The 23,857-nt window shown below is 39.9% G+C and overlaps 1 protein-coding gene across 3 annotated transcripts in view; it reads right to left on the reverse strand.

The window, feature by feature from the left end:
• The window catches only part of supt20 (SPT20 homolog, SAGA complex component), an 88,334-nt gene that overhangs the window by 32,036 nt on the left and 32,441 nt on the right, over window positions 1–23,857 (reverse strand). For 2 of the 3 annotated variants that reach the window (XM_061931522.2, XM_061931524.2), the window contains exons 12-19: window positions 23,532–23,609; window positions 22,710–22,879; window positions 16,721–16,753; window positions 16,546–16,657; window positions 16,343–16,448; window positions 7,070–7,225; window positions 368–674; window positions 173–288 (exon numbers count right to left, since the gene is read on the reverse strand). In XM_061931522.2, coding sequence (XP_061787506.1) covers window positions 173–288; window positions 368–674; window positions 7,070–7,225; window positions 16,343–16,448; window positions 16,546–16,657; window positions 16,721–16,753; window positions 22,710–22,879; window positions 23,532–23,609 — 1,078 coding nt within the window. The remainder of the gene's footprint in view (window positions 1–172; window positions 289–367; window positions 675–7,069; window positions 7,226–16,342; window positions 16,449–16,545; window positions 16,658–16,720; window positions 16,754–22,709; window positions 22,880–23,531; window positions 23,610–23,857) is intronic. The other variant, XM_061931523.2, reaches the window with a different exon arrangement.

The raw sequence follows: 23,857 nt of genomic DNA on the forward strand, positions 1-23,857 counted from the left end.
GAAGACTTGTGTACGGTTTTCTCACGCCCCCCCTGACATCTTATCATGCCCACCCTACTATAAACACTAGACTAATAGTAATTAAACGTGGAAGGACATCAGTATTCCATGTTCGAGAAGTGCTGCCACCTAGCTGAAGACCTGTGTATTGTTTCCTCAGATCCCAACTTACCGGTCTGTGTGGCCGGCTGCATGGAGGGCATCAGGCCCCCAGACGGCAGAAGTCCACTCAGGTTGAGTCCGGGGCCGAGCACGGCGTTGGAGCTGCTCATCAGCGTCTGGGGGTTGCTGCACGAAACATCAGAGCGTGCCATCAAACCCCTCGCTAGCGTCCGACCGCGGCGGAGCGAGGAGGCCCGCAGCTTACCAGACGGAGCTGACCACGTTGATGAAGTTGAGGCCGGCCGGGTTGGCCATGACCTGCGCCGAGGTGGTCCCCGTGGTGATGGAGGTGCCCATGGTGGGCAGGGGGATGGTCATGACGGGCAGGGGCTGGCTGAGCGTGAGCTGCTGCTGGGCGAACGGCGTGAGGAGGGCGGGCTGCGACTGGCTCTGCAGCGCCGAAGCCTCCAAAGGGGTGGGCGTCGCGGAGAGGGGGGCGCCGAGGGGGTCGGCGGGGTGCGGCGTTGAGCATGGCGTGTTGGTGGGGGTGGAGGGTTTGGAGGTGCCTGATCCTGCAGGGGGACAACGCGGACATGTTTTTAGGTGCAGTGCGGCAATGATCATAGCTGGGGTGTCCAAACTTTTTCCACCGAAAAATCAAAACATAATATTAATATTTTTAATTTTCAAAACCATTACGAAATTGTTTTTTACCCCTTTGGGCTCCCTCAAGTTTGGTCCCAAAGGCTCTGCTCTCAGTCATAAAAATTTAATTTTTTTGTATTTATTTTTTATTCAACACCTTTAATCTCCAGATCACTTTCAGTATCGCGCATGATATCACACACGCGTAAACACGCTGCAGGACTGCTTGTATCGCACATGATATCACACACGCGTAAACACGCTGCAGGACTGCTTGTATCGCACATTACATCACACACGAGTAAACACGCTGCAGAACTGCTTGTATCCCACATGATATCACACACGAATAAACACTCTGCAGGACTGCTGGTATCGAACATTATATCACACACAAGCAAACACTGCAGGGCTGCTTGTATCGCGCATGATATCACAGACAAGTAAACACGCTGCAGAACTGCTTGTATCGCACATGATATCACACACAAGTGAACACGCTGCAGGACTGCTTGTATCGCGCATGATATCACAAAGTAAACACACTGCAGGACGGCTTGTGTCGCACATGATATCACGCACAAGTGAACGCGCTGCAGGACTGCTTGTATCCCACATGATATCACACACGAATAAACACGCTGCAGGACTGCTGGTATCGAACATTATATCACACACAAGCAAACACTGCAGGGCTGCTTGTATCGCGCATGATATCACAGACAAGTAAACACGCTGCAGAACTGCTTGTGTCGCACATGATATCACACACAAGTGAACGCGCTGCAGGACTGCTTGTATCGCGCATGATATCACAAAGTAAACACACTGCAGGACGGCTTGTGTCGCACATGATATCACACACAAGTAAACACACTGCAGGAGTGCTTGTATCGCACATATCACCCACAAGTGAACGCGCTTCAGGACTGCTTGTATTGCGCATGATATCACAAAGTAAACACACTGCAGGACTGTTTGTATCGCACATGATATCACACACAAGTGAACACGCTGCAGGGCTGCTTGTTTTGCCCATGATATCACACACAAGTATACACGCTGCAGGAGTGCTTGTATCGCGCATGATATCACAAAGTAAACACACTGCAGGACGGCTTGTGTCGCACATGATATCACACACAAGTAAACACGCTGCAGAACTGCTTGTATCGCACATGATATCACACACAAGTGAACACGCTGCAGGAGTGCTTGTATCGCGCATGATATCACAAAGTAAACACACTGCAGGACGGCTTGTGTCGCACATGATATCACGCACAAGCAAACACGCTGCAGGACTGCTTGTATCCCACATGATATCACACACAAATAAACACGCTGCAGGACTGCTGGTATCGAACACTATAACACACACAAGCAAACACTGCAGGGCTGCTTGTATCGCGCATGATATCACAGACAAGTAAACATGCTGCAGAACTGCTTGTATCGCACATGATATCACACACAAGTAAACGCACTGCAGGACTGCTTGTATCGCGCATGATATCACAAAGTAAACACACTGCAGGACGGCTTGTGTCGCACATGATATCACACACAAGTGAACGCGCTGCAGGACTGCTTGTATCATACTTGCCAACCTTGCGACCTCCGATTTCGGGAGGTGCGGGGAGGGGGAGGGGTGGGCGTGGTCGGGAGTGGGGCGGGGGGCGTGGTTAAGAGGGTAGGAGTATATTTACAGCTAGAATTCACTGAAAGTCAAGTATTTCTTATATATATATATATATATATATATATATATATATATATATATATATATATATATATATATATATATATATATATATATATATATATATAAGAAATACTTGACTTTCAGTGAATTCTAGCTATATATATATATATATTTATTTTATTATATATATATATATATAAATAAAAGAAATACTTGAATTTCAGTATTCATTTATTTACACACATACACACACATAACACTCATCTACTCATTGTTGAGTTAAGGGTTGAATTGTCCATCCTTGTTCTATTCTGTCACTATTTTTCTAACCAAGCTGAACACCCTCTCTGATGATGCATTGATGTGTGGCACGCACAAAAGTGCTTTCTTCAAATGCATTAGAGTCTGGAATCTTCCATCTCTCCCTAGCATGGCCCAAAACCGGTCAATCTTTGCTTCCTGAGGAAGATCTTCAGTGCCAAGCACTTGGTAGTCCACTACTTCTTCCCGGAGGCTATCCAGGTCCAATCGCAGCTGCGGCTTGGAACTTACAAGCTGTTATGAGAGTAGCGTATGTGTGTGTGTGTGTGTGTGGCCTTTTAATAGGTGAGCATGTGAGGTGAGTGACGTCAGTGAGTGTGTGGGCGAGAGAAGAGAGGGAGCGGTAGCGTGAGTGCGGGCGGGGACTAGTTTGTTTTGTGTTGGATTGGCTGTGTGCAAGCAATCAATAAAGCAAGATTTGCAACTAATCGCCGGACTCAGGCAGGAAAGGTGCAACAAAGCGTATTTCTTCATCTTACTCGGCGTCGGCGTCGCCATGGCTGTATCTTCCTCGTTCTTCTGCTTCGTCTCCTTGTTGTGTGCGCAGTTGTGCATTGCACTCTCTAAAAGCCGTATATGTTATTGATGTTATAGTTGGCAGTATTGTCCTGTTTAAGAGTGTCACAACGTTGCTGTTTACGGCAGACAAACTGCTTTACGTTTGTGTGTTGTTACCGCGCTGGGAGGACGTTAATGAAACTGCCTAACAATAAACCCACATAAGAAACCAAGAACTCGCCCTCGATCATTCTACAGTTATAATGTGTTTGGGCAGGCACACTGTTTATATCGTGGGAAAGCGGACTCAGGTCCGCATGGAGCTGGAGGGGGCGTGGCCTCCAGCTCCGCCTCAATTTCGGGAGAAAATTTGTCCCGGGAGGTTTTCGGGAGAGGCGCTGAATTTCGGGAGTCTCCCGGAAAATCCGGGAGGGTTGGCAAGTATGGCTTGTATTGCGCATGATATCACAAAGTAAACACGCTGCAGGACTGCTTGTATCGCACATGATATCACACAAGTAAACACACTGCAGGACTGCTCGTTTTGCCCATGATATCACACACAAGTATACACGCTGCAGGACTGCTTGTATCGCGCATGATATCACAAAGTAAACACACTGCAGGACTGCTTGTATCGCACATGATATCACACACAAGTGAACACACTGCAGGACTGCTTGTATTGCACATTACATCACACACACGAGTAAACACGCTGCAGGACTGCTTGTATCCCACATGATATCACACACGAATAAACACGCTGCAGGACTGCTGGTATCGAACACTATAACACACACAAGCAAACACTGCAGGGCTGCTTGTATCGCGCATGATATCACAGACAAGTAAACACGCTGCCGAACTGCTTGTATCGCACATGATATCACACACAAGTGAACACGCTGCAACACTGCTTGTATCGCGCATGATATCACAAAGTAAACACACTGCAGGACGGCTTGTGTCGCACATGATATCACACACAAGTGAACGCGCTGCAGGACTGCTTGTATCATACTTGCCAACCTTGAGACCTCCGATTTCGGGAGGTGCGGGGAGGGGGTGGGGTGGGCGTGGTCGGGAGTGGGGCGGGGGTCGTGGTTGGACGGGGGCGTGGTTAGGGGCGTGGTTAAGAGGGGAGGAGTATATTTACAGCTAGAATTCACCAAGTCAAGTATTTCATATTATATATATATATATATATATATATATATATATATATATATATATATATCTATCTATCAAATAAATACTTGTGTTTCAGTGAATTCTAGCTATATATATATATATATATTTTTTTTTTATTATATATATATGTATAAATAAATAAAAGAAATACTTGAATTTCAGTGTTCATTTATTTACACACATACACACACATAACACTCATCTACTCATTGTTGAGTTAAGGGTTGAATTGTCCATCCTTGTTCTATTCTCTGTCACTATTTTTCTAACCAAGCTGAACACCCTCTCTGATGATGCATTGATGTGTGGCACACACAAAAGTGCTTTCTTCAAATGCATTAGAGTCTGGAATCTTCCATCTCTCCCTAGCATGGCCCAAAACCGGTCAATCTTTGCTTCCTGAGGAAGATCTTCAGTGCCAAGCACTTGGTAGTCCACTACTTCATCCCGGAGGCTATCCAGGTCCAATCGCAGCTGCGGCTTGGAACTTACAAGCTGTTATGAGAGTAGCGTATGTGTGTGTGTGTGTGGCCTTTTAATAGGTGAGCATGTGAGGTGAGTGACGTCAGTGAGTGTGTGGGCGAGAGAAGAGAGGGAGCGGTAGCGTGAGTGCGGGCGGGGACTAGTTTGTTTTGTGTTGGATTGGCTGTGTGCAAGCAATCAATAAAGCAAGATTTGCAACTAATCGCCGGACTCAGGCAGGAAAGGTGCAACAAAGCGTATTTCTTCATCTTACTCGGCGTCGGCGTCGCCATGGCTGTATCTTCCTCGTTCTTCTGCTTCGTCTCCTTGCTGTGCGCGCAGTTGTGCACTGCGCTCTCTAAAAGCCGTACATGTTATTGATGTTATAGTTGGCAGTATTGTCCTGTTTAAGAGTGTCACAACATTGCTGTTTACGGCAGACAAACTGCTTTACGTTTGTGTGTTGTTACCGCGCTGGGAGGACGTTAATGAAACTGCCTAACAATAAACCCACATAAGAAACCAAGAACTCGACCTCCATCATTCTACAGTTACCGTATTTTCCGCACTATTAGCCGCACCTAAAAAACACAAATTTACTCAAAAGCTGACAGTGCGGCTTATAACCCGGTGCGCTTTATATATGGATTAATATTAAGATTCATTTTCATAAAGTTTCGGTCTCGCAACTACGGTAAACAGCTGCCATCTTTTTTCCCCGTAGAAGAGGAAGTGCTTCTTCTTCTACGCAAGCAACCGCCAAGGTAAGCACCCGCCCCCATAGAACAGGAAGCGCTTCTTCTTCTACTGTAAGCAACCACCCGCCCCGGTAGAAGAAGAAGAAGCGCGCGGATATTACGTTTCATTTCCTTTGTGTGTTTACATCTGTAAAGACCACAAAATGGCTCCTACTAAGCGACAGGTTTCCGGTTCATGAAAAGACGCAATCTCTCCATCCGCACACGGACTACTATTTCACAGCAACTGCCTAAAGACTTTCAAGAAAAGCTGGCTACTTTCCGTGCATATTGTAAAAACAAGATAGCTGAAAAAAAGATCCGGCCAGAGAACATTATCAACATGGACGAGGTTCCACTGACTTTTGATATTCCTGTGAACCGCACTGTGGATACAACGGGAGCACGTACGGTGAATAGTCGCACCACAGGGAATGAGAAGTCATCCTTCACTGTGGTTCTAGCTTGCCATGCTAATGGCCAGAAACTTCCACCCATGGTGATATTCAAAAGGAAGACCTTGCCAAAAGAGACCTTTCCAGCCGGCGTCATCATAAAAGCTAACTCGAAGGGATGGATGGATGAAGAAAAGATGAGCGAGTGGTTAAGGTAAGTTTACGCGAAGAGGCCGGGTGGCTTTTTTCACGCAGCTCCGTCCATGTTGATATACGACTCCATGCGCGCCCACATCACGCTGGTTTTTAATATATTATTAAAGTTTGACTGACCTATCCGACTGTTTTTTTGACATTCCTTTAGCGCAGTTAGATGCGGCTTATAACACGGGGCGGCTTATAGGTGGACAAAGTTTTGAAATATGCCGTTCATTGAAGGCGCGGCTTTTAACCCAGGGCGGCTTATGGTGCGGAAAATACGGTATAATGTGTTTGGGCAGGCACACTGTTTATATCGTGGGAAAGCGGACTCGGGTCCGCATGGAGCTGGAGGGGGCGTGGCCTCCAGCTCCGCCTGGATTTCGGGAGATTTTCGGGAGAAAATTTGTCCCGGGAGGTTTTCGGGAGAGGCGCTGAATTTCGTGAGTCTCCCGGAAAATCCGGGAGGGTTGGCAAGTATGGCTTGTATTGCGCATGATATCACAAAGTAAACACACTGCAGGACTGCTTGTATCGCACATGATATCACACACAAGTGAACACGCTGCAGGACTGCTTGTATCGCACATGATATCACACAAGTAAACACGCTGCAGGACTGCTCGTTTTGCCCATGATACCACACACAAGTATACACGCTGCAGGACTGCTTGTATCGCACATGATATCACGCATTTTACATATGAGCTCATATAATTTGATTTTATTTTGCTGATATTGGACTGATATTGAAAATGAACATTTCCAACGTGTGTCATGTATATTTCATGATGTGTATGGGGTGTACTCACTCTGCGTGGAGCTCATGGGCGACAGCGAGGCAGGTGACAGCAGGCCCACCTGGCCCAGCTCCATGGAGTGCTTCCTGCTCAGAGGCGGGCCTTTGGCAGGTGGGGGCGTAGGGCACTTGAGAAGACCACTGGTGGTTTGGGAACCGTATGGATTACCTGCAGGAAAAACCAAAAGTTCTGAGCAGGGGTGTTCAAACTTTTTTTTTTTTAACCGAGGGCCGCATAACGAAATGTTTTTTAATTGTTTTATTTTGAAAAAAAAAAACAACAACGCTGAAAACAAACACATATAGACAGATTACATATATATAAAGACAAAACGTGTGTTATAGGAGACAAAGTGGGGGACCTTTTGCAGACCAAACCTCAACTTTTGTTGGCCTTCAACAAAAAAAACTAGAGTAAAAATCGAAAAAAAGGAGAGAGAAATTTTATAAAACATTTGAAAGTCTAAGAAGACGCTTGCTGACTTACTGCCTTCGGTAATGGCACCATTCCCAAATTATGTCGGCTCTATTGATAACCTAACTAACAACTTTGACAATGCCCTGCGCAAAACCATTGATAGTATAGCACCGCTAAAACAAAAAAGGGCCCCTAAAAGGCGCACCCCATGGTTTACAGAAGAAACCAGAGCTCATAAATTATCATGTAGAAAGTTGGAACGCAAATGGCGCGCGGCCAAGCTTGAGGTTTTCCATCAAGCATGGAGTGATAGTTTAATATCGTATAAACGCATGCTTACCTTAGCAAAAGCTAAATATTACTCAAATCTCATCCGCCTCAACAAAAACGACCCTAAATTTTTGTTTAGTACAGTAGCATCGCTAACCCAACAAGGGACTCCTCCCAATAGCTCCACCCACTCGGCAGATGACTTTATGAATTTCTTTAATAAGAAAATTGAACTCATTAGAAAGGAGATTAAAGACAACGCATCCCAGCTACAACTGGGTTCTATTAACACAGATACAACTGTATCTACGACGGATACTGCAATACAAAATAGTCTCTCTCTTTTTGATGAAATAACATTAGAGGAACTATTACGGCGTGTAAGTGGGATAAAACAAACAACATGTTTACTTGACCCACTTCCTGGGAAACTTATCAAGGAGCTTTTTGTATTATTAGGTCCATCAGTGCTAAATATTATAAACTTATCACTTTCCTCTGGCACTGTTCCCCTAGCATTCAAGAAAGCGGTTATTCATCCTCTGCTCAAAAGACCTAACCTTGATCCTGACCTCATGGTAAACTACCGACCGGTGTCCCACCTTCCCTTTATTTCGAAAATCCTCGAAAAAATTGTCGCACAGCAGCTAAATGAACACTTAGTATCTAACAATCTCTGTGAACCTTTTCAATCCGGTTTCAGGGCAAATCACTCTACGGAGACAGCCCTCGCAAAAATGACTGATGATCTACTGCTAACGATGGATTCTGATGCGTCATCTATGTTGCTGCTTCTTGATCGTAGCGCTGCTTTCGATACCGTCGATCATAATATTTTATTAGAGCGTATCAAAACACGTATTGGTATGTCAGACTTAGCTTTGTCGTGGTTTAACTCTTATCTTACTGACAGGATGCAATGCGTCTCCCATAATAATGTGACCTCGGGCTATGTTAAGGTAACGTGCGGAGTTCCCCAGGGTTCGGTTCTTGGCCCTGCACTCTTTAGCATTTACATGCTGCCGCTAGGCGACATCATACGCAAATACGGTGTTAGCTTTCATTGTTATGCTGATGACACCCAACTCTACATGCCCCTAAAGCTGACCAACACGCCGGATTGTAGTCAGCTGGAGGCGTGTCTTAATGAAATTAAACAATGGATGTCCGCTAACTTCTTGCAACTCAACGCCAAGAAAACGGAAATGCTGATTATCGGTCCTGCTAAACACCGACATTTATTTAATAATACCACCTTAACATTTGACAACCAAACAATTACACAAGGCGAATCAGTAAAGAATCTGGGTATTATCTTCCACCCAACTCTCTCCTTTGAATCACACATTAAGAGTGTTACTAAAACGGCCTTCTTTCATCTCCGTAATATCGCTAAAATTCGTTCTATTTTATCCACTAGCGACGCTGAGATCATTATTCATGCGTTCGTTACGTCTCGTCTCGACTACTGTAACGTATTATTTTCGGGTCTCCCTATGTCTAGCATTAAAAAATTACAATTGGTACAAAATGCGGCTGCTAGACTTTTGACAAGAACAAAAAAGTTTGATCATATTACGCCTATACTGTATATACCTTTATATACATATATATATATACCTATACTGGCTCACCTGCACTGGCTTCCTGTGCACTTAAGATGTGACTTTAAGGTTTTACTACTTACGTATAAAATACTACACGGTCTAGCTCCGTCCTATCTTGTCGATTGTATTGTACCATATGTCCCGGCAAGAAATCTGCGTTCAAAGAACTCCGGCTTATTAGTGATTCCCAGAGCCCAAAAAAAGTCTGCGGGCTATAGAGCGTTTTCTATTGGGGCTCCAGTACTATGGAATGCCCTCCCGGTAACAATTAGATATGCTACCTCAGTAGAAGCATTTAAGTCCCATCTTAAAACTCATTTGTATACTCTAGCCTTTAAATAGCCCCCCTTTTAGACCAGTTGATCTGCCGTTTCTTTTCTTTTCTCCAGGTCCGGTGGCCATGGATGAAGTGCTGGCTGTCCAGAGTCGGGACCCGGGGTGGACCGCTCGCCTGTGCATCGGCTGGGAACATCTCTGCGCTGCTGACCCGTCTCCGCTCGGGATGGTGTCCTGCTGGCCCCACTATGGACTGGACTCTTACTATTATGTTGGATCCACTATGGACTGGACTCTCACAATATTATGTCAGACCCACTCGACATCCATTGCATTCGGTCTCCCCTAGAGGGGGGGGGGTTACCCACATATGCGGTCCTCTCCAAGGTTTCTCATAGTCATTCACATCGACGTCCCACTGGGGTGAGTTTTTCCTTGCCCTTATGTGGGCTTTGTACCGAGGATGTCGTTGTGGCTTGTGCAGCCCTTTGAGACACTTGTGATTTAGGGCTATATAAATAAACATTGATTGATACAGTGGAACCTCGATTTAGAAATGTAGTTGTTTCTTGAACAGAAAGGTTTGTATGGTGATGAGTTCCCCATAAGAAACAAGGTAAATATGAATAATTGGTTCCAGCCTTGACAAAGGTCCATAATTTAGTGAAGGTTTGTACACAATATCAAGCGCTACACAGTACTGTTTATCAAACACACATAAGTGCAGGATTTTCCCCAGACTGCCAATATACCTATGACGATGAATGGGAAATTTACAACCTAGTACATATTCCACGTTTCTCATCTGATCTGAACCGCTCCAACATCCACACACTCCACTCACCTTGGAAAGGCAAGGCAACTTTATTTGTATAGCACTTTTCATACACAAGGCTAGGGATGTCCCGATCCGATATTTGGATCGGATCGGCTGCCGATATTTGCCAAAAATTGCGTATCGGCAAGGCATGGGAAAATGCCGATCCAGATCCAGTTTTAAAAAAAACAACTCCGGTCCGTGTTTTCCAACGCACCTATTTAAATAATACATTCCACTTTTCTGCTGCTCCCCAATTTCCGTTCCGCATTTTCCAGCACACCTTCAACACATCCACAATTCTCACGCAGTTGCTTTTAGCTGCTGGCATTACACGACAGGCTCTTCTCACTCTTTCCTGTGTCTCCCTCTCACAGACAGCGAGCGCACCTTCTTACACACGTCACATACTGTCACGTCATACGTCACATACGTATACGTCCTCTCCCAGCACAGAGCGAGGTAGCGGCATGGCTAACGTTAGCTGTGATGCTAGCGCAGCCGCTAAGGTGCGCGCCTGCTCAAGCGTCCTCTGCGCACGGCAAATCTATGCCACGCACAAAATCAAATAAAAAAATAAGCGCATAACAATTTTCGACACACGGACACGACAGAGACAACAGTTTTCGTCATCATTGTTCAAATATTGTGACGTCTGTCGAGACGCTTATCTCCATTCGGTGCCACACGTCCACACCATCAAAATGCAGAGGCAAAAATTTCCACATCAACACCGTATGAAAAAATGTGTGATTTTTTTTAGTTGTGATTTCCTTCTCTGCATTAAAGTTTAAAAGTAGCATATATTAATGCAGTATGAAGAAGAATGTTTTAATGTAGACATGCAAGCCTTGAAAGAACAAAATCAAGACTATATTTCCTGCAAATGGGTGCATTTCTACCCTATATTTTAACTTTAGATTTATTCTCTTATCAAACTCTTTTGGCTGTCTTTTTGACACTTACATCCGGCGCCCCCCTCCACACCCTGGATTATAAATAATGTAAATAATTCAATGTGATTATCTTGTGTGATGACTGTATTATGATGATAGTATATATCTGATAGTATATATCTGTATCATGAATCAATTTAAGGGGACCCCGACTTAAACAAGTTGAAAAACTTATTGGGGTGTTACCATTTAGTGGTCAATTGTACGGAATATGTACTTCACTGTGCAACCTACTAATAAAAGTCTCAATCAATCAATCAAAACACATAGAATCATCATACTGCTGTGATTATATGCATCAAGTGTTCATTCAAGGCTAAGGCAAAATATCGAGATATATATTGTGTATCGCAATATGGCCTTAAAATATCGCAATATTAAAAAAAGGCCACATCGCCCAGTCCTAGTTCAATGATGCCATTTCTGTTTGTCATGTATAATTTTGTCTATTTTGTGTTTATCCTTGAATAAACAGGTCAGTTTCTTGTTACCAACCATTGTGTATTGTTCAAACTCCCCTAATTCAGCTGGCTAGTTGTTATCAAGAGTACTAAAACCCTTTTCAACATGATTCTGACAACTAAGTAGGCTAAATAACTTTAAACTTTAATACATGCTCGGATAGGCCAGTATCGGTATCGGATCGGAAATGCAAAAACAATATCGGTATCGGATCGGAAGTGCAAAAACCTGGATCGGGACATCCCTACACAAGGCAGACTCAAAGTGCTTCACAGACAACAAAGTGAAATGAAAGAAAATAAAAGCAAAATTAAAATGCAGACAATAAAAATAAAAACAGTGCGGGCGTTAAAAGATTTAGCTGAAAGCTGAGGTGAACATAAAAGTTTTCAGTCTAGTTTTAAAAGTACGGTAGTCAGAGTTGGGGAAAGTCTGACATCTTCAGGAAGTTTATTCCAGCTATTTGTTGCATAGTGACTGAATGATGCTCTCCCTTCATTTGACTTTACTCTGTGATCCGCTAACAGATTGCTCTCAGAAGATCTTAGTGATCTAGAGGGCTTATATAGTGGGAGCATATACTTCGGCCCTAGACCATGTAGTGATTTATATGTGAGCAGGAGGATTTTGAAATCAATTCTCTGATGTACAGGGAGCCAATGTAAGGATTTAAGAATTGGTGTAATGTGTTCACATTTTTTGGTCTTTGTTAGAACTCTAGCAGCAGCCTTCTGAACAAGCTTTAGCTGCCTGACAGTTTTTTTGGGGGAGACCTGCAAGGAGACCATTACAATAGTCTAGCCTACTGGTAATAAAGGCATGTACAAGTTGTTCTAAGTCTTGAGCTGACATGAGCCCTCGAAGTCTTGTTACATTTTTGAGGTGATAGTAGGCCGATTTTGTTACTGATTTGATGTGGCTGTCGAAATGTAAATCAGAATCTAAAATAACCCCAAGATTTCTGGCTTTATTTGAAGTTTTCAGGGACAAAATCAAACTACAATTTTACAAGTTCAAAAAAATTCCAGGAATGTGTTTTCCAAAGCCCTATTTTCACCTTTTCCTGGAAAGTTTTCACAATCCACATTTTTCAACCGTTTTTGACCATTCCACCTTCAAAACATTTCTCCTAGTTTTTTTTCTTACAAATTCCCGATTTTCCCGAAACTCCAGGAATTATGAAATACCCATTCTCAGTTCAAACTGCTACCATGTCAACATTTTCCAACTGATTCCAAAAATTCCAACACCTACCTATGCATATCATCTAGGACAGGGGTCGGCAACCCAAAATGTTGAAAGAGCCATATTGGACCAAAAATACAAAAACAAATCTGTCTGGAGCCGCAAAAAATTAAAAGCCATATTACATACAGATAGTGTGTCATGGAATTAAGAGGACTTAAAGGAAACTAAATGACCTCAAATATAGCTACAAATGAGGCATAATGATGCAATATGTACATATAGCTAGCCTAAATAGCCTGTTAGCATCGATTAGCTTGCAGTCATGCAGTGACCAAATATGTCTGATTAGCACTCCACACAAGTCAATAACATCAACAAAACTCACCTTTCATGCACAACCTTAAAGGTTTGGTGGACAAAATGAGACAGAAAAATAAGTGGCATAAAACACGTCCTAGAAAGTCGGAGAAAGTTATACATGTAAACCAGGGGTGCTCACACTTTTTCTGCAGGCGAGCTACTTTTCAATTGATCAAGTCGTGGGGATCTACCTCATTCATATATATCATTTATATTTACTTATTTATGAAACATATGTTTTTGTTAACAAGTTAAAGGTGTTTAATGATAATACAAGCATGTTTAATACATATAGTTAATATTGTTAAGTTAAAGGTGTTTAAAGATAATACAAACATGTTTAACACATATAGTTAATATTGTTAACAAGTTAAAGATGTTTAGTGATAATGCAAGCATGTTTAACACATATAGTTAATATTGTTAATAAATTAAAGGTGTTTAATGATAATACAAGAATGTTTAACACATAGTTAATATTGTTAACAAGTTAAAGGTGTTTAAAGATAATACAAGCATGTTTAACACTTATAGTTAATATTGGTAATAAGTTAAAGGTGTTTAAAGATAATACAAGCATGTTTAACACATATAGTTAATATTGTTAATAAGTTAAAGGTGTTTAAAGATAATACAAGCATGTTTAACACATATAGTTAATATTGTTAATAAGTTAAAGGTGTTTAAAGATAATACAAGCATGTTTAACACATATAGTTAATATTGTTAATAAGTTAAAGGTGTTTAAAGATAATACAAACATGTTTAACACATATAGTTAATATTGTTAACAAGTTAAAGGTGTTTAAAGATAATACAAGCATGTTTAACACATATAGTTAATATTGTTAACAAGTTAAAGGTGTTTAAAGATAATACAAGCATGTTTAACACATATAGTTAATATTGTTAACAAGTTAAAAGTGTTTAGAGATAATACAAGCATGTTTAACACATATAGATTCCTTTCTTTCTATAGACAAGAATATAAGTTGGTGTATTACCTGATTCTGATGACTTGCATTGATTGGAATCAGACAGTGGAGCTGATAACGTCCACATTTTCGAATGGAGGAGAAAAAAATTCCTCCTTTCTGTCCAATACCACATGAAAGTGGTTGGTTTTTGGCATCTTATTTATCCAGCTTCCGTACTCCTCTGTATACACTTTACAAGAAATACATTGTCGGCAAACTCCGTAGCTTGCTAGCTTGTGCACGCCAGCTTTCTGAGACTCTTATTTTGGTAGCGCAGGCAGGATGAAGTAGCGCTTTTATTGTGCAACTGTGCAGTCGGTCTTTGGAGTTTTGACGACAGGTACGGCGCCAGAGTCTGTTGAAATAAAGTGTTTCTCGCCTTCCAGTCGGTAATTTTAATGAGCTGGCAGCAGCCAGCGTTATCTCAGAAGACCCTCGGGTGCCGTGAATGTCAATCAAGTGACGAAAGTGACGTCATAGTGAAGATTTATGATCGCTCATTTTTAGGACTATTTTTTTTAATGGCTGGCTGGTGATCGACTGACACACCCTCCGAGATCGACCGGTAGCTCGCGATCGACGTAATGAGCACCCCTGATGTAAACAAACTACGGTGAGTTCAAGGACCGCCAAAATTAGTAGGACAAAACGGCGCTCGCCAAATACGCGAATCAGTGAAGCATGCTTAATATAAACAGTGTGCTTTGTAACAATTAGGGAGGTTTGTGTCATGTTTGTCCTCCTACAGAAACCATATTAAAACAAAAATAGATTTTTTTCCCCTCATCTTTTTCCATTTTCCATACATTTTTTGAAAAAGCTCCAGAGAGCCACTAGGGCGGCGCTAAAGACTCTAGAGCCGCGGGTTGCCGACCACTGATCTAGGACAATTGTGCCTGTATTATTTTCAAAAATTCCCGGATTTCCCAAATTTCCAGAAAATTCCCATTTAAATGAATGGACGTATTCATAGTTTTATTTTGCACCATTTTTAAACACCATTCCGACCTTTCAACCATCCACACACACTACTCTTCACATATACCAAACTCAAAACATGTTTTCCCTTTCCCAAAATTCCCGGTTTTCATGGAATTGTCTCCCCATTGATAATGAATGGGAAATATACAATCTACTTCACATCCCACATTTCTCATCCGATTTGAACCGTTCCAACATCCTCACACTCCACTCACCCTGGACATTCAACACGGCATGTTTCCCCGTTACGAAAATTCCCTGATTACAATCGACGAGCCCCTTTCATTGTAGAGAGCATCATTAGATACGGGATCACCTCATGGTTTGGCAACCTAACCGTTAAGCTAAAAAGCAAACTGGCCGGCATGCATAAAACGGCAATGAAAATTGTAGGGAGGAAAGAATATGAGCCTATACAGAGCATCTATGAGCAGGCAGTTAGGAAAAAAGCTAAGAAAATTATTTCCAACTCACAACACCCACTTTTCCCTGAATATGGAACCCTGCCATCAGGGAGAAGACTCCGGGTCCCACTATGCAAATCTAACCGCCTTAAATTATCATTTGTCCCAGCCTCCATTAAGCTGACCAACAATGTGCAATAGAATTTTAATACATAGGTTAGCACTTTTTTAGCACATAGCACTTTAGCACATAGCACTTTAGAACTAAGCACTTTAGCACACAGCACTTTATCCATGAGCTCTAGTGCAATGCACACTGGTACTTTATCTTTATCTCCATACTGTAGATTTTATGCCTACATCAAAGTGCCACCTATGTCTATCAAGCTCCATGTTCTGATGTTTAAATGTTAGTTGTATGGTTGTGGTTGTGTCTGTGCTTGTGTTTTTGTTCTGTTGTTTTTGTGTATGTTAAGAAAGCAATGATGCACTGTGCCCAAGACAAATTTCCCCGCGGGGACAATAAAGTTGAACCTTGAACCTTGAACCTTTCAGCCATGACAGACGTACCTGAGGAGCTGCTGCCGGATCCTGGCGGCAGTTTGATGGGAGGCGGCCGGTGTTTCACCCCTTTTCCCAACAGTGACGCCTGGACGAGCGGAGAAAAGCCGTCAGCCTGAAGGCATCGACATCGTTAAACCCCGCACAACGACACGTCACATTTATTCGTGACGGCGTAGCCCCTCCCCTCGCACACTCAGGGACACACCCACCTCGTCCTTGGCGGGGGAGGGAGGCGTCGGCGCCAGGCTGCCTGAGTTGTGGGACATCTTGACCGGACACTTGACGTCTTTCTCGTACACGCCCTTGTACTGCGTGAGGAACCTGACACACACACAATCATGAGCAGTGTTCCCGTAAAGAGTCCTAAACCGAAGTCTGACTCACCTGTCTGCATCGATCTTGGAGCCAATAAGGAACCTGCAAGGACAGTACCAGTCTATTATTGTTAGAATAATTATGTATATATTATCACACAACTTTTATGCTTAAGGGCCGTTGCTATAATTATTGTCAATTGTGCTGAAGTGGTATTTTTCTTTGTCTGTGCAAAACTGGCAATCCAGTCTGGTATCAGTGTTTGTGTGCAGGAACGGCCTGCTGACTGCCAAGGCGGAACACCGCCGTGACGCAGACAGAGCAGAGACAAGGCGATATCGCCAGCGTCAATACATTTGCATTTTTGTACAATCATATATTGTGTCTAACTGGAGTTCTCGAGAATACCCCCCTTCCCTCAGCGACAGCTTCAGTGATGTAAACAGGGACCTCCCAAATAAATAGAGGAAGCACTCGGGCTAGACTTTTAGAACGTAGTTTGGATCTCCTCAAACTCTGTCTCTGCATGATTCCTTGCTTCTCGTCTGTTTAATAGATGTCATCAGTGTTTGAACCTGACAATTATTTAACGCAGGTGTGTCCAAGATTTTTCTATTAAGGGTCGCAAACTCAAAAACCAAAACTTGCGGGGGCCATTTTGGTATTTTTCATTTGCAAAAACAATACAGAAGAGTCTCAGTCATAGCATTGTTTAATTTTTTTTTAAATATATTTGTATTCATTGCTTAAATCTCTACATGAACTTCAGGTTTATCTGTTGATAGAAAAAAAAAAATATATATATTTTTTAATGTTTTATGCCCTTTTTAAACTCTGTTATTTATGGCAAAAACACAAAATAAGCAATATTTTACCCCAAAAAATGATTTCAAAGTGTAATATTTGATGTGAAAAAATTGGCGCCTTAAATAGGTCAATAATTCATAACATTGGTTTTGATTTATTATTATTTTTGAGCAATGACCGTTTCAAAAAATGAAATCCCCCTAAAATTCTTGGGACCCAAAATTAAATAAAAGTGTTAAAAATAAGTCATAATGTTTTTTTTTTTTACTTTCAATGCATACGTCTCTAGATCAACTTCAGATCTGTCAATCATAAGTTTTCATGATTTTTTTTCACGTTTTTGCTTCATGCCCTTTTTGTCAAAGAAAGCTTGTTTTTTTATGGCAAAACGCACAAATTATGCAATCTTTTCCCTCCAAAATACTTCAAAGTGGAAGTAATTGGAGCCGTGAAAAGGTCAATATTTCATAAAAACATTGACTTTGATGTATTATTATTTTTGAGCAATGACAGTTTAAAAAAATAAAATCCCCCTAAAATTCTTGGGGACCCAAAATTAAATAAGTGTAAAAAATAAGTCTTTTTTTTTACTTTCAATGCATACGTCTCTAGATCAACTTCAGATCTATCTGTCAATCATAAATTTTCATGATGTCTTTTACGTTTTTGCTCTGTGCCCCTTTTGTAAGCTTGGTTTTTTATGGCAAAACGCACAAATTATGCAATCTTTTCCCCCCAAAATACTTCAAAGTGGAAGTAATTGGAGCCGTGAAAAGGTCAAATATTTCATAAAAACATTGATTTTGATGTATTATTATTTTTGAGCAATGACAGTTTAAAAAAATAAAATCCCCCTAAAATTCTTGGGGACCCAAAATTAAATAAGTGTAAAAAATAAGTCTTTTTTTTTTTTTTTTTTTTTTTAACTTTCAATGCATACGTCTCTAGATCAACTTCAGATCTATCTGTCAATCATAAATTTTCATGATTTCTTTTACGTTTTTGCTCTGTGCCCCTTTTGTAAGCTTGGTTTTTTATGGCAAAACGCACAAATTATGCAATCTTTTCCCCCCAAAATACTTCAAAGTGGAAGTAATTGGAGCCGTGAAAAGGTCAAATATTTCATAAAAACATCGATTTTGATGTATTATTATTTTTGAGCAATGACAGTTTAAAAAAATAAAATCCCCCTAAAATTCTTGGGGACCCAAAATTAAATAAGTGTAAAAAATAAGTCTTTTTTTTTTTTTTTTACTTTCAATGCATACGTCTCTAGATCAACTTCAGATCTATCTGTCAATCATAAATTTTCATGATTTCTTTTACGTTTTTGCTCTGTGCCCCTTTTGTAAGCTTGTTTTTTTATGGCAAAACGCACAAATTATGCAATCTTTTCCCCCCAAAATACTTCAAAGTGGAAGTAATTGGAGCCGTGAAAAGGTCAAATATTTCATAAAAACATCGATTTTGATGTATTATTATTTTTGAGCAATGACAGTTTAAAAAAATAAAATCCCCCTAAAATTCTTGGGGACCCAAAATTAAATAAGTGTAAAAAATAAGTTTTTTTTTTTTTTTTTTACTTTCAATGCATACGTCTCTAGATCAACTTCAGATCTATCTGTCAATCATAAATTTTCATGATTTCTTTTACGTTTTTGCTCTGTGCCCCTTTTGTAAGCTTGGTTTTTTATGGCAAAACGCACAAATTATGCAATCTTTTCCCCCCCAAAATACTTCAAAGTGGAAGTAATTGGAGCCGTGAAAAGGTCAAATATTTCATAAAAACATTGATTTTGATGTATTATTATTTTTGAGCAATGACAGTTTAAAAGAATAAAATCCCCCTAAAATTCTTGGGGACCCAAAATTAAATAAGTGTAAAAAATAAGTTTTTTTTTTTTTTTTTTACTTTCAATGCATACGTCTCTAGATCAACTTCAGATCTATCTGTCAATCATAAATTTTCATGATTTCTTTTACGTTTTTGCTCTGTGCCCCTTTTGTAAGCTTGGTTTTTTATGGCAAAACGCACAAATTATGCAATCTTTTCCCCCCCAAAATACTTCAAAGTGGAAGTAATTGGAGCCGTGAAAAGGTCAAATATTTCATAAAAACATTGATTTTGATGTATTATTATTTTTGAGCAATGACAGTTTAAAAGAATAAAATCCCCCTAAAATTCTTGGGGACCCAAAATTAAATAAGTGTAAAAAATAAGTATTTTTTTTTTTTTTTTTAACTTTCAATGCATACGTCTCTAGATCAACTTCAGATCTATCTGTCAATCATACATTTTCATGATTTCTTTTACGTTTTTGCTCTGTGCCCCTTTTGTAAGCTTGGTTTTTTTATGGCAAAACGCACAAATTATGCAATCTTTCCCCCCCCAAAATACTTCAAAGTGGAAGTAATTGGAGCCGTAAAAAGGTCAAATATTTCATAAAAACATTGATTTTGATGTATTATTATTTTTGAGCAATGACAGTTTAAAAAAATAAAATCCCCCTAAAATTCTTGGGGACCCAAAATTAAATAAGTGTAAAAAATAAGTCTTTTTTTTTTTTTTTTTTTTTACTTTCAATGCATACGTCTCTAGATCAACTTCAGATCTATCTGTCAATCATAAATTTTCATGATTTCTTTTACGTTTTTGCTCTGTGCCCCTTTTGTAAGCTTGTTTTTTTATGGCAAAACGCACAAATTATGCAATCTTTTCCCCCCAAAATAGTTCAAAGTGGAAGTAATTGGAGCCGTGAAAAGGTCAAATATTTCATAAAAACATTGATTTTGATGTATTATTATTTTTGAGCAATGACAGTTTAAAAAAATAAAATCCCCCTAAAATTCTTGGGGACCCAAAATTAAATAAGTGTAAAAAATAAGTCTTTTTTTTTTTTTTTTTTACTTTCAATGCATACGTCTCTAGATCAACTTCAGATCTATCTGTCAATCATAAATTTTCATGATTTCTTTTACGTTTTTGCTCTGTGCCCCTTTTGTAAGCTTGTTTTTTTATGGCAAAACGCACAAATTATGCAATCTTTTCCCCCCAAAATAGTTCAAAGTGGAAGTAATTGGAGCCGTGAAAAGGTCAAATATTTCATAAAAACATTGATTTTGATGTATTATTATTTTTGAGCAATGACAGTTTAAAAAAATAAAATCCCCCTAAAATTCTTGGGGACCCAAAATTAAATAAGTGTAAAAAATAAGGCTTTTTTTTTTTTACTTTCAATGCATACGTCTCTAGATCAACTTCAGATCTATCTGTCAATCATAAATTTTCATGATTTTTTTCACGTTTTTGCTTTATGCCCCTTCTGTAAGATTGTTTTTTTATGGCAAAACGCACAAATTATGCAATCTTTTCCCCTCAAAATACTTCAAAGTGGAAGTAATTGGAGCCGTGAAAAGGTAAATATTTCATAAAAACATTGATTTTGATGTATTATTATTTTTGAGCAATGAAAGTTTAAAAAAATAAAATCCCCCTAAAATTCTTGGGGACCCAAAATTCAATAAGTGTAAAAAATAACTCTTTTTTTTTTTTTTTTTACTTTCAATGCATACGTCTCTAAATCAACTTCAGATCTATCTGTCAATCATAAATTTTCATGATTTCTTTTACGTTTTTGCTCTGTGCCCCTTTTGTAAGCTTGGTTTTTTATGGCAAAACGCACAAATTATGCAATCTTTTCCCCCCAAAATACTTCAAAGTGGAAGTAATTGGAGCCGTGAAAAGGTCAAATATTTCATAAAAACATTGATTTTGATGTATTATTATTTTTGAGCAATGACAGTTTAAAAAAATAAAATCCCCCTAAAAGTCTTGGGGACCCAAAATTAAATAAGTGTAAAAAATAAGTTTTTTTTTTTTTTTTTTACTTTCAATGCATATGTCTCTAGATCAACTTCAGATCTATCTGTCAATCATAAATTTTCATGATTTCTTTTACGTTTTTGCTCTGTGCCCCTTTTGTAAGCTTGGTTTTTTATGGCAAAACGCACAATTTATGCAATCTTTTCCCCCCAAAATACTTCAAGGTGGAAGTAATTGGAGCCGTGAAAAGGTCAAATATTTCATAAAAACATTGATTTTGATGTATTATTATTTTTGAGCAATGACAGTTTAAAAAAATAAAATCCCCCTAAAATTCTTGGGGACCTAAAATTAAATAAGTGTAAAAAATAAGTCTTTTTTTTTTTTTTTACTTTCAATGCATGCGTCTCTAGATCAACTTCAGATCTATCTGTCAATCATAAATGTTCATGATTTCTTTTACGTTTTTGCTCTGTGCCCCTTTTGTAAGCTTGGTTTTTTATGGCAAAAACGCACAAATTATGCAATCTTTTCCCCCCAAAATACTTCAAAGTGGAAGTAATTGGAGCCGTGAAAAGGTCAATAATTCATAAAAACATTGATTTTGATGTATTATTATTTTTGAGCAATGACAGTTTAAAAAAATAAAATCCCCCTAAAATTCTTGGGGACCCAAAATTAAATAAGTGTAAAAAATAAGACTTTTTTTTTTTTTTTTTTACTTTCAATGCATGCGTCTCTAGATCAACTTCAGATCTATCTGTCAATCATAAATTTTCATGATTTCTTTTACGTTTTTGCTCTGTGCCCCTTTTGTAAGCCTGGTTTTTTATGGCAAAACGCACAAATTATGCAATCTTTTCCCCCCAAAATACTTCAAAGTGGAAGTAATTGGAGCCGTGAAAAGGTCAAATATTTCATAAAAACATTGATTTTGATGTATTATTATTTTTGAGCAATGACAGTTTAAAAAAATAAAATCCCCCTAAAATTCTTGGGGACCCAAAATTAAATAAGTGTAAAAAATAAGTCTTTTTTTTTTATTTTTACTTTCAATGCATATGTCTCTAGATCAACTTCAGATCTATCTGTCAATCATACATTTTCATGATTTCTTTCACGTTTTTGCTTTATGCCCCTTTTGTAAGCTTGTTTTTTTATGGCAAAACGCACAAATTATGCAATCTTTTCCCCACAAAATACTTCAAAGTGGAAGTAATTGGAGCCGTGAAAAGGTCAATATTTCATAAAAACATTGATTTTGATGTATTATTATTTTTGAGCAATGACAGCTTAAAAAAATAAAATCCCCCTAAAATTCTTAAAAAAATTAGCTATGGGCTGCAGTTGGCCCCCAGGCCACACTTTGGAGACCCCTGATTTCAAGTTTTGTTGTGGTGAAATTGGTAAAAGAAAGCCTCGACTTACGGAGGATGTATGAGCTTCAGGTCGGTGCCGTCCTCCTCAGTTTTGGCGTCTTTGGCGCAGTAGATCTTGCCGTACACCAGCGGGTCACCCAGCGACTGGAAGATGGACACCTTGGTCCTCTGGGCTTGACCCCCGACCTCACACTCAAACGTGTAGTCGTCCACGACTTCCTGTACGGATCAGAAGAAGATTTTGTGATGCAAAAAAATATCGATGTAATCATAGTAGTAGCGACTACGCTTCTGTACTTGGTATCATTACAGTGGATGTCAGGTGTAGATCCACCCATGGCGTTTGTTAACATTTTGACGCCGTGAACTACGGTGTGTAGTGAAGCATGTTTAGCTATTCCTCGTCCTCCAGTGATAATGGCACCTGTAAGTAACTTACTTTATTCGTCGCCATGGAGACAAGGATTAGTGATTTAGAAGTAGCTAAAACTTAAAGCACCTCTTCCTGAGGGTGTTTCAGTGTTATAACTTCACCTTTATCTTTACTTTTTAAGCCAAAATGCGCCCATTCTCCCTTTTCTGTCTACACACTGTGTCTGCTTGTAAGTACTCCGTGTGTGTGCGCTGCCGAACATGCTCCTCTGCTTGAAAATCAGCAATGTCATGACGTGACAATGACGTGGGGGCGCAGACCAGTACTTTTCAGAGGCGGTATAGTACCAAATATGATTCATTAGTATGGCGGTACTATACTAATACCGGTATACCGTACAACCCTACACCCATTGTTGCACTTTGAGATTCGTTGGGAATTGAAAGTGCATTTTTTAATTGTTATTACTTTGGACTGGGAATAAATGCACACTCTTACCTCAGCAGGCCAGATCACAGTCGTAGGTTGAGAATCTTCCAGCTGTAGCGACTTCTCCACCACGGCATACTTCTCCACCTGCAAACAAACAACTTTCATTTCCTTGTGTGGTGTTGGGGTCTGTGGGACCCGTTTTCATTTTTTGATTAAAAGAAAAATGATACAATTAATTTATTTTAGGTAGGTAGGTAGGTAGGTTGGTACGTAGGTAGGAAGGAAGGAAGGAAGGAAGGAAGGAAGGAAGGACATCCATTTCCGGGTCCATTGGACCCGGACATCTTATATGTAATAGAAGTGTGTGTGTGTGTGTGTTAGGGATGTCCCAA

The sequence above is a fragment of the Nerophis lumbriciformis genome, linkage group LG37 (assembly GCF_033978685.3).
Source record: "Nerophis lumbriciformis linkage group LG37, RoL_Nlum_v2.1, whole genome shotgun sequence".
Lineage (NCBI taxonomy): Eukaryota > Metazoa > Chordata > Actinopteri > Syngnathiformes > Syngnathidae > Nerophis > Nerophis lumbriciformis.